This window comes from Malus domestica, chromosome 10, assembly GCF_042453785.1.
Source record: "Malus domestica chromosome 10, GDT2T_hap1".
Lineage (NCBI taxonomy): Eukaryota > Viridiplantae > Streptophyta > Magnoliopsida > Rosales > Rosaceae > Malus > Malus domestica.
Window position 1 is genome coordinate 28,170,973 of NC_091670.1, and position 11,488 is coordinate 28,182,460.

The 11,488-nt window shown below is 36.9% G+C and overlaps 1 protein-coding gene across 2 annotated transcripts; it reads right to left on the reverse strand.

Annotated features, from left to right (window-relative positions):
- Positions 1-1,484: 1,484 nt before the first annotated feature.
- LOC103429319 (3-ketoacyl CoA thiolase 1, peroxisomal-like) lies at positions 1,485-7,108 on the reverse strand. Of its 2 annotated transcripts, none has more exons than XM_029104609.2 (15): positions 6,969-7,108; positions 5,105-5,279; positions 4,902-4,978; positions 4,682-4,766; positions 4,357-4,483; positions 4,160-4,258; positions 4,009-4,076; positions 3,812-3,919; positions 3,643-3,720; positions 3,414-3,546; positions 2,555-2,651; positions 2,219-2,342; positions 2,016-2,124; positions 1,775-1,858; positions 1,485-1,667 (listed from the first exon to the last, which is right to left on the reverse strand). In XM_029104609.2, exons 2-15 carry the CDS (start codon positions 5,198-5,200, stop codon positions 1,591-1,593), a joined length of 1,362 nt encoding a protein of 453 aa, XP_028960442.2. In that variant the 5' UTR covers positions 5,201-5,279; positions 6,969-7,108; the 3' UTR covers positions 1,485-1,590. The 2 variants fall into 2 exon arrangements, with proteins under 2 accessions (XP_028960442.2, XP_028960443.2); XM_029104610.2 differs by having other exon boundaries at positions 5,105-5,206; positions 6,969-7,107.
- Between the last annotated feature and the right edge of the window lie 4,380 nt (positions 7,109-11,488).

Sequence of the window (11,488 nt, forward strand, 5' to 3'; positions counted from 1 at the left end):
TGATTTCTGTGTATATATATATACATATGGAGAATCGTTTCTTCAGCAAAAATACATGGACACCAAACTTAGCAGAAAAACTGTAGATCGTCTCTTGCTCCCATGCTAGTATGACCCGGGCTTGTTTTACAAAAGAATCAAAAAAAAATTATGTAGCCTTTTTATCAATAGACCGTTCAGGAATAGGAGGTCGAAGAATGTTCTTCACAATTCCCACCTTCGTTCACAAGTTTCCAAATCAGTAGAAAAAAATGATATAAAGATACAAAGTGTCCAATCTACTTCAAAGCAAGGGAAAGATGCTCAAAACAGATACAAGGATATTTTTCGTCAACAAAATTTTTTTTATAGGTGGACTTTCATAAGCAGCTGTCAATTTTAAATATAAATATATGTGCATGAACCCGAGGCAAGACACTAGGTGAAGTTCGAAAAACGTGAAAAGAGGATAATTTTGCAAGTTGGCTTTGGAAACATCAACAGTATCTAATCAAATGTCTAAGAATCTTATTACACATGATAACTTTGCAAGTTGGCTTTGGAAACATCAACAGTATCTAATCAAAGGATTAAGAATCTTATTGACAACGTACGTAGGTTGAATTGAATTAAAAACATTCTTTTGACCAAGGAGGGAACTGAGGAAGCTTCCTTGAAACTTTTTTACGAACATAAAGGAAGTGATATAAATGAAAGATGAATAGCATTATCAAAATAAATTCAAAACTTCCAACTTATCTGAGCGCAGTGACGCTCAACTTGGATGAGCAGTTGAGCAGTGAGCTTGAGAAATGACAAGGAAATTATCTCGCATTGTTTGGTTGGTGCCACTTTACAAGTCATCGCCTCATTGGATTTGGAGGTCGTCTTCTTCATCTTCTTCTCACTTACTTTCTTGCGATCGGATAGTAATAAAATTTACATGTACCTGAAACTTCATCGGAGGTATATGAATGGCAATGTCGATCGATATTCGCGTCAGGAGAGATATTCCCAAATGCCAATCAAAAATACTAAAGAAAGCATGCGTGTAGAGGAAAGAGTGGATTTCAAGATGAACGAACCAGACCTAGCTGGATCAAAATAATAAAAAGAGAGAAAAAAAACTCAGGATTCTAGCTTGGAAGGTGAAGCATGTATATTCTAGTTCGTTTTGAGTCCAGACTGCAAATATCTTGTTGGAAGGCTCCATTAGTGTTGCAGTAGGCCGCGACATCCCAGCCGTCTGCAAAAGGATAAAGCACCAACACAGATGGAAGAAAGGCAATGTCGCTACTACACTGAGATTGTATTGTGTTTGCTCTCTGCACCGATCCATCGGCATTCAATTAGTCAAAACAAGTGTGGTTTTGATAGCTTGTGCTAACTTCTATACCTATATGATCCCAGCACAATGAATGCTTGAACGACGTTTTGTTTTGGAAAATTATCGGACAAGAAGTACTTAAAAATCAAAGTAATTATAAAACGTGTGGCAAGGACAATTAACGGACAAAGTCCATAATATAAAAAGCATAACAGGAAGAAACCTGCAAGATTGTTGCTTTAAATAATTGTTTATTTAGCATCGTTTGACACAAGATTGTTGCTTTATACAGTTCTAGCGTTGCATAGCTCATCAACTGAATCCCCTCTTTCAAAAACTGCAGCAGCCCCCATACCTGAGCCTGCAACAAGGACACACTCTTAGTCGCGTTTCATATTCTCATATGAAGCTCTCAATATTCTGCCTTCCTTCATAAACAAATCAAGTGGAAGGGGTGCAAAACGATACCTATGCACATGGAGATAACACCAAAGCGGTGATCCCTGCCACGACGCTTCATTTCATTCAGGAGAGTTGCTACACAACGAGCACCTAACACAAGAACAGATACAGTATTCACGATAAATCACAGACCCTCACTTCTGCGTTGTTCAGTAAGACCAGGAAATAAACCAAATAATAGCACATTAGACACACGTGCACGCATGTTTATGTCATCACACATCAGCTTCAGCTTCACTTCATATACCTGTAGCGCCTAAAGGATGGCCTAGAGCAATAGCGCCTCCATTAACATTGACTTTTTCAGGATCAAGCTCCAATTTCTTGCAACAATAAACATATTGAGATGCAAATGCCTACAGAAAACCAATTAAACTGCTCAGCTGAACATTCTTCCAAACTAAACTACATTTATCGTGAATGTTACAGTTTTCATTAGCAATGGACTACCTCATTTATCTCAAACAGATCAATATCATCAAGCTCAAGACCAGCAGATTTCACTGCTACTGGAATTGCAGCAGCTGGACCTACTCCCATGACAGTGGGATCCACACCAACCGCAGCAAAACTCCTGCACAGAGATCATAAAGTTGTATCGAAAGTACAAAGCAAGCTGTAGTTAGTTCTTGAACATATCCATCTCATGGAAATTAACTACATTTCGCAACCAAAAGAATTATTAAGAATTAATATAACATAACAGTATTGCAGAGTCAACTCGAGAGCCCTCATATTTTTTCTACTTGAAGCAATTAGATTGAACAGATTTAATCAACATCATACCTGAAAACACCAAGAATAGGAAGTCCCTTCTGCATAGCTAAACTTCTTTTCATGAGGAGGACTGCTCCAGCACCATCACTCACCTGGCTAGCATTTCCTGAAAGACAAAAGTAATGAACTGATTCACAATGATTGAAACAAGATAAACAAAAATCAATGTTTTAAAAAGCGCGCCCAAAGCTCACCTCAGGGCGCGCCTAGGCGTGAGGGTTGCCGCCTCTGTTTTGAGGGAATGGGCGGAAGACGTCGTTGGAGCAGCCTAGACGGCGGCGCACCTCAGGGCATCCAGGCGTCTCTGTTTGGCTGCTTTTTTCTTTCTTTTTTTTTTTGACTCCCAAACCCAAATTTTGGGTAGGGCTTTAACTGCCTCATACCTCTTTCTTGCACTATCTTCTCTCTACCTTTTTTTTTCTGATTTTTATTTTTTTATATAATGGATGTGTGTGCTGTCTGCGTGCATTGTTATATGTGTGCTCATGGTGTTTTTCATCTTCTATTATATATATATATATATATATATATATATATATATATAACATATGTATATATATTTATAATATATGTGTGTGCTCAGGATGATTATTGATTAATAATCTTCCTCTTTTTAATATAATATAATATATGTGTATGTTCAGCGTATATATTAAAAAATTTAGGTCCCGTGAAGCTTCGCCTCATGCCTCACGCCTAGGCAGGGCTATCCCTCAGACGTCTCACCCACACCTCGACCTTTTAATACACTGACAAAAATATAAAAAAAAAATAATTCTTACGTAAAGAAAGAGTTGTATAAAATTAAACGAAGAAACTGTCATGTGTAGCAGGCAGAATGCCTAATAAAAATCGAGTGAGAAAATACCTGCAGTTGTAGAACCATCTGGTTTAAATGCAGGCCTTAGCTTTGCCAAATCGTTCATGTTTGTATTTGGTCGGATACCATCATCCACAGAAATTGTAACAGGCCTCTCCTCCCCGGTTTTTGGGTCCACAATCTGATGATACAAATGACCTATTACAAGAAAATAAAATACAATTGTACTTATGCTAAGGCATTTTGCGAACTGAACAGAGAACATTTTTATATTTACCTTAGTTGATACAGGGACAATTTCATCTTTAAATTTACCAGATGCTGTGGCTACAGCAGCACGCCTATGTGATTCAACCTATTTACATGAATTCATTAAATTACAGCTTCAGCATTACCAGTTTATCTAACGGTTAATGGATGTTATAACAGATAAAAAAAACACTCACAGCAGCTGTGTCTTGCTCCTCCCGAGTCACACCATAACGTTGTGCAACATTTTCAGAAGTAATACCCATAGGAAGAAGGCAGTTGCGCGCTTGTGCAAAGATATCCACCTATTGACAAGATATATCAGTACGAAAAAAACCTTCCTTTTCTTTATGTTAAACAATATATCTAGTAAACAAAGAGAGTTGGAATATACTTTAGGGTTAATTTTACGGGATCTGCCAAGTTTATCAACTGTCATGGATTCCAATCCTGCAGCAATGCCTGTATTCAAAACAAAGATCAAGTCCACTGGTGGAGAACACCTGGTGTCTAGAATAGATGCATAATCAAGAGTATTTTCTCACCGATGTCATAATATCCTGCTTTTATAGAAGCAGCTACATCAGCAACTGCCTGAAGGCCAGATGAACATTGCCTGTTGACAGTTCTGATGGGAACCGTATCTAGACAAAACCGACAAACCATAACACTAAGCTAAAATTAATACAAAAAAAAAAAAAAAAAAAAGGCCTCCAAACTTCAAATATGGTTGAAAACTTACCGGGGAAGCCAGCGTAAAACGCTGCCATCCTGCACTCAGTGGCTCTAAGTGAGCCAGGTGCCCTAACTGTACCAACAACTATATCCCCCACCTCACTTGGGTTCAAATTTGTTCTCTCTATTACTTCCTGCATAAAAAGTACACCATATGTCAATATCTTATCCCTTTTTTTTTTCTTTTCTAAATGCGATATTCTACTTTAAACTAATATAAACTGCACGGACAAATATTCAAACTCGGCTTCATAGGGGCAGATACAAACATAATTAAAGAAAAACATTCATTCCTCCGGAATTGAGTTGGGAATTCAGGAACTGTAACAAACCTTTAAAACAGGTGCCAGTAAATCATCAGGTAGAGTGTCCTTAAAACCGCCTCGCTTTGCCTTGCAAATGGCAGTCCGATACGCTCTATTTAACACGATTTTCGCAGAAAGATTTAATACAGAAAAGGTATAAAGTTACAAACTTTGCTATAAATTTTATACAAAGACAAAAAATGTAGTAAAAATTAAGTAACTTTATCAGTCAGTTTAAATCACTCACGCCACAATCACTACATCGTCTCCAAAAGCAGCTGTTCTATGGTAGGCAGCACTATTTCCAGCTGCACATATTGAAGCCTAACAAAAAAAATTCAGAAGAAAATAAATTAAAATTAAAAAAAAAAAAAAAAACTAAATAACATGAACAAAAAATATTTACAAAAATGAAGCAGTCAACAGAAAAGAAAGTGGATATAAACTTACAGAGAGAGCAACAGATTCAAAATTGGAAGAGGAAACAGAAGAATTGGGTCTCAAGTGCTGCAGCAGAACCCTCTGTCTGTTCATTGCTTTATCCATCTCTCTCTAGAAAATGGAATTTGAAGAAGGCTCTTTGATCAATTAAAATTTGTGGAGCAGCAAAAACATATGCAATGGTCTGTGGGATTTTATAGGAATTATGATTAATGACGTCGACCTCTAAAATTTCCAACTCCAAGTAAAATTTGACAACAGAGACCAACCCACTTAGTCAAGTTGTGAAATAAAGGCACTGATATTAATATATATTAAACTCCATTGCAGAAGACCACGAGGAGAACCAATCACAATTTTATATCACAATAATAATATTATTGTTGTTGGATCTCTTTTCGGAATATACAAGGAACCAACTGCAACGTTGTTCACTGAAACCAATTATTGTTCTTTTCGAAAATGACTAGCAAAAGTTGCCCGCGCGATGCTGCGGATTTTAAAACCTTATAAAATATATTGAAAGTTTTAAATATATACCGATAGACAATACTATTTACATACATGTGGAAATATATTTACAATAACAAAGAAAATAGGTGTCCAAAAGTGGGGGTTCATAACATTTTGCAAGTTTAGAGCACTGTTGAACTGCTTATTTTTCCAAAATAATCTAGGTACATATAAACTGATCAGCAGTGAACTTTCTTCTTTACTAATCGACACTTCAGAACTTTCTTCTTCTGTTTTCATTTCGTTGTTACAAATCGGAAAAATGAAACTTGTTAATGTAAATAAATGGTAGTTTTAATGAAAATGAGAGAACAAAATATATGTGGTGTGCATTGCGGATGATAACAATGAAAGTAAGTTGGAAGAGTATTGCCTTATCAAAGCAAAAAAAGCCCTAAACCTTAAATCCTATATGAATCCAAGTTTTCAAAACCATTCATACTCAAACCAATCAATTCAATCATGCTCAAACCAATTCAGTCTAATATGTAAGGAAATTGCAATTCAAAACCATTCATACCATCTATTTGAATTTTACTCCTCGAGATTTATTTGGCCGTCTAATTCTCACATGCTAACCCGTTTTAAGTAAAATAAGCCATTTTGGTATTTCAGTTTGTAGTTTCTAAACCTTCTATATATTTAGGTCTCTTCCTTCTCATTTAAAAATTATGAATGAATATACAAATGTCTTAATTTTATCTTCCTTTCTCCTTTTCTCTCTGTTTCTCCCCTTTTTTCATTTATGTACCATAAATATGTCAGATATAAGAACTTGATATATTGACACAGTTTCTTCAAACACACTAATACAATCACACAAAAAGGCAATATTTATGGTGAAAAGCCCGAGTTCCCGCCAATTTGTCCTCCACACTCTACCCTAATCTTCTAAGGTTTTTAGTTAAACAACTGGCTGCTGTAACAACTATATTAAAGCACAAATATTCATGAAAAATCATCATCAACTGCAAAAAGGAACAAAGTATATTACAGAATTCTAAAGATCCCTTAATTGCCTCAAACCCAGGTTTGTCCTCTTTGCCTTCCCCTTTCACTTCGATTTTTTTTCTGATGTTGGAATTTTTATTTATGGAAATTTAAGGCTTTGAAATATAGTATTGATTTCAGAGCCTTTGGCAATTTACTTGTAAATTGTTAGACTATTGTACAAAGATTCATACAGAGAGTTAATGTAAATTGATCAGATATTGAACTATACATTGACAGAAGTGCATAACGTTCCATACATCGGCATGATTCGAATTCGATTTCCTTGCCCTCACCCAAAAAGCAGAAGCTTAAAGACAAAAATAGAAAAAAAAATGGCATTCGGAAAGAGAAAGTCGTTGACTTTTACCTGAGGAAGAAGAGAAGGTGGTGTTATTCGCTTGTCGATGTCTATACGGAGGCTTTGCCGGAATCTAGTTTTTCAAATTGAGCTTCAATCTCCTTCAAACCTTTTCAAACCTTCACCTAATCGTACATGCAAGGTATGAATCTTGATGTAGGAAGTGAGACTGGTGGTGGTTTGGGGTGTTTATGGGTTCGTTTGGAGGGGGTTTCGACTTGTGCAGTCTACAATATTTATATTGATCATATCGAAAATATCGGTAGTCCAAAAATATGGAAATATTGATGGGAATATCGGGATATTATCGATATCGATAAAAATAATATGGAAACCATGAAAATTGTAAGAAAAACTTGGAAATTTTTATTGAAACTTTGCAGGATGTTTATTTAGTCAATTATCTATTAGTTTATCACAAAAAATTAGAAGGAAATGCATTGCATGATGGATTTAACTGATTTAAGTTGATTATATAGCGAACTGGCAAATTTTTCACTCTTTGAGGTTCAAATTTTTCACTCTTTCCTTGAAATTATATATTTTCACTCTTTCCCTGAAATTGAGTCATTTATCTTAATCTAATCTACACCCCTAAATTAATTTATATTTTCACTCTTTCCCTAAAATTATATAAATTGTGAAATTGAGTCCTTTATCCTAATCTAATATGGACCCTCCATCTTGGTTCTCACTCTCACACTGCCACATGGCAGCCCACTAACCCTCACCCTATCTCTCTCTCTCTCTTTTCCCGAGTCTCTCTCGGACCCCTTACTCTCTCTCAGTTCTCAACTCTATCTCTTTGTCGAACTCTCGTTCTCTCACTCCATTTCCCCGATCGCACCCACACCTAGGGACACCCAAATTCGTCCACCCTGATGCCAGCGCAGCATCTCCACCACCCTCTCCTCCGTCTCTGGGAAGCACGGCGACGCGCAGAGGACTCCATTTCCCCGATCGCACCCACACACAGGCACACCCAAATTCGTCCACCCTGATGCCAGCGCAGCATCTCCACCACCCTCCTGAACTCTCCCTCCCTCTCCTCCATCTCTGGGAAGCACAGCGACGCGTAGAGGAACCTCGATGACCCCAAGGACACCCAACCCATATTTCGGCCACCTTCGGAGAAAAGGGATTGCTCATTTTGATGGGTCTGAGCGTGGCTTGCAGAGAGGGGTGCAGATCTTAGCACCTGCGACGACGGAGCCTCGGCGATATTATCGCTAATATCGCGATATTATCGATAATATGAGAATATTTTGACGAAAACCCATTGGATACCTATTAAAATATCTGTATCGGCGATATGGATACCTATTAAAATATCGGTAACGTGAAAAACCGATAATATCGGCGAAATATCGCCGATATGATCGGCATTTCGGACATTGTTCCAGAAAGAGGGAGCGATGTCGAGCAGAAAGTGACATTGAGAGAGAGCACAATGTTGAGTGTTCAGCGGAGAGAGGAGAGAGGAGCGAAGATGAAATGGACGGACTGAGCATAGTGTCTATAAAAATGGACGACCGAGATTCAAAGTGGACTGTCAAAACAAAATTGAAATTACACCATTAAAGTGGGGGCATTTTCGGAAGTACACTGTGCTTATGAACAGTATTTCAATTGATTTTCAGTTTTAGTATATATTAAATTTACACACATATTTTCTTGTTTTGGTTTATTCACTTCATATACTAAAATCAAACATGAGTTTGCAAAGAAAACAAAAATAAGCCTGTGAAAATTACTTTCTACAATACAACTCAGTTGAAGCTCCCTCTCCCCCAAAAACTACTTTTTGTGTTTTTTTTTTTTTTTTGAACAAATGATGTTATCTACACTAAGGAGGAAGGTGTGGACTGAGGGTTAACAATAATATTGTTCAAATTCGCATTTGCGAGAATCAGACCTAAAATCTCTCACTTACAAATGAAGAGAATATCACTCGACCGTAATAATAAACGACTACGTTTTCTGTGTTTTACCAAAAGTCAATTTGGAAACCAATATGAATTCCCACTTGAGACCAATGTTAAAAACATTTGGTAGGTGTGAATCATTTTACTATTGGCTTGAGAGCAATTCCACCATAGAAAAGGCTCCCCAGGCTATTCACTATTTAATTCATCTAATGAACAGTAACTGCCCTTAATGAACAGTAATTGCATTTTGCATCTCCACCCCTACACTGAATAGCCCTGGAAATAGGCAATAAAATATTAGTATATTTTTCTTTATAAAATAATACAAAATAATTTAATTTGTAATTTCGGATAAGATTTTTAATCTTTCTCGTTGCGCCACATGTCATTATCGGAAAAGATAATTATTGGTGATGGATTGCGATAAGATTTTTATCCAATGTCGTCATGCCACGTGTTGTTACCTTTTTAGAATCGTTAATGATAGATTTCCAATAAGATTTTTAACCAATCACGTCGTGACAAGTGTCACAATCTGTTTACAATCTTTGAGGATATATTTCGATCAGATTTTTAACAAATGACTGCATGCCACGTGGCATTATCTACAACATAATCATTTCTGAATCCTCTATATAATCCACCATCAATTCTCAGAAATCTCACACCAATTTTATGAAGACGTCTATCATTATTCATAGTTTCTACTTCCTTCTTCACCAAAATCAAAATATGTAACATTATTCATAGTTTATGCTTCCTTTTTACAATGTCTTCTTCTTCAAGGATGATGTGGGAAATCGATCAGTAAGAGGAAGAATTGTTTAACCATTCAAAAGGAATGGTCAATCTCCAGGTGGCCCAAAATGAAGGGGAAGAGGATAAGAAGCGTAGAAGGAGAGATGACGAAGTAAGAATGGGCAGAGCCTCACATTCCCGTCGAGTCATTCAAGTTGTGGGTCAGATCTACAGGCCCATCCGTTCAGGAAACCTTGATAGAAGCAGGTAACGACAAGGTATGGAACTCTTGGACAATTATTTTGTCCGTAATAGTGCATTCCCTGATACATACTTTAGACTCATTTTAGAATGGAACAACATTTGTTCAACAAAATCATGATTGTTGTTTGCAACCATGATTATTACTTTGTGCAAAAAAAATGATGCTTTTGGTGCTATGGTTCTCCTTGCTGAGCAAAAAATTATTGCTGCCTTGCGGATGCTTGCATATGGAGCATCTACAGACCAAGTGGATGAGATAGCGAGGATGAGAAAATTAACCATTCTTGAGTCCCTTATGAGGTTTTGTGGAGCAATCGAATCTATTTACACCGCAGAGTACCTCCAGAGACCTACTGACATGGACTTGCAAAGGCTTTTGAAGAAGGGCGAGATGTGAGGTTTTCCTAGGATAATTGGAAGCATCGATTGTATGCACTGGACCTAGAAAAATTGTCCAAGTGCATGGCAAGGCGCTTAGGGGGACAGAAAATAAGCAAAAAGTATCATTTTGGAGGCGGTGGCATCTTTTAATACATGGATTTGGCACGCATTGTTTTAGGTTTCGAGAGCTCAAAATAACCTTAATGTCCTTACCCAACCCCCAATGTTCAACAATGTCCTGCAAGGAAAGACACCAAGAGTCACGTATTGGGTCAACGGACATAAGTACAACGGGTCATACTACCTAGAAGACGACATTTACCCAAGGTGGTCATTACCCAAGGTGGTCATCGTTTGTCAAAACAGTGCCACGTCTACGAAGTGCAAAGGAAAAATACTTTGCAAGCTGTCAAAAGGGGTGCAGGAAGGATGTGGAGCGTTGTTTTGGTATCCTCCAAGCTCGATGGGCGATTGTCAGGGGTGCTGCCAGAATGTTTGATGTAGAGTCGCTTCGATCCATCATGATGACGTGCATCATTCTTCACAACATGATTGTGGAAGATGAGTACGATTATGATGCCGTTGATGAATATGAGCCAAACACGATGAACAATTCTAGAACACAAATATATTGTGCTCATGATACCACCGAAGAACCCCGTGCAACACGAGCCATTATAAAGGGATGGACGTTACAATGAAAGGCTCATTCAACAATATATTGCACTTCAAATGTCATATATGCACAATGCTCGGCAAATTGACTTGATAAAGCACCAGTGGGAATTGAAACAAGCTCAAGATACTTAAGTTCATTTAGTGTGTTTGTTTTTATTTGGTGTGTTTATTTAATTTTATTTGGTGTGTTTTTTTTAGTTCATTTAGTGAGTTTTTTTATTATTTGGTATGTTTATGTAATTTTATTTGGTGTGTTTTTTTTAGTTCATTTAGTGAGTTTTTTATTATTTGGCATGTTTATGTAATTTTATTTGGTGTGTTTATGTCATTTGAATAAAGATTCTCTTAGTATAAATAAATTACCAAATTAAATAAATTTACTCTCACTTTAAATAAAGCACTAAATTCAATAAATTGAAAACAACATAAAGTACTCTATTCAATAAATAATAAATTACAACCCAAGGTGATTGGAAAATTATGGGCTTCGATTACAAAAATTACTCTATTCATCATCACTTAACCCATTTGTGGTGCTAG

What these genes read in the sequence shown, in the direction of transcription:
- LOC103429319 (XM_029104609.2), bottom strand. Translation starts at nt 5,200, where the DNA reads ATGGATAAAGCAATGAACAGACAGAGGGTTCTGCTGCAGCACTTGAGA. An exon ending in GTTTTACGCTGGCTTCCCCG is followed by an intron (nt 4,259 to 4,356) that starts GTAAGTTTTCAA and finishes GGTTTTGTCTAG; the next exon opens with ATACGGTTCCCATCAGAACT. An exon ending in TGTTATCTCCATGTGCATAG is followed by an intron (nt 1,668 to 1,774) that starts GTATCGTTTTGC and finishes TCCTTGTTGCAG; the next exon opens with GCTCAGGTATGGGGGCTGCT.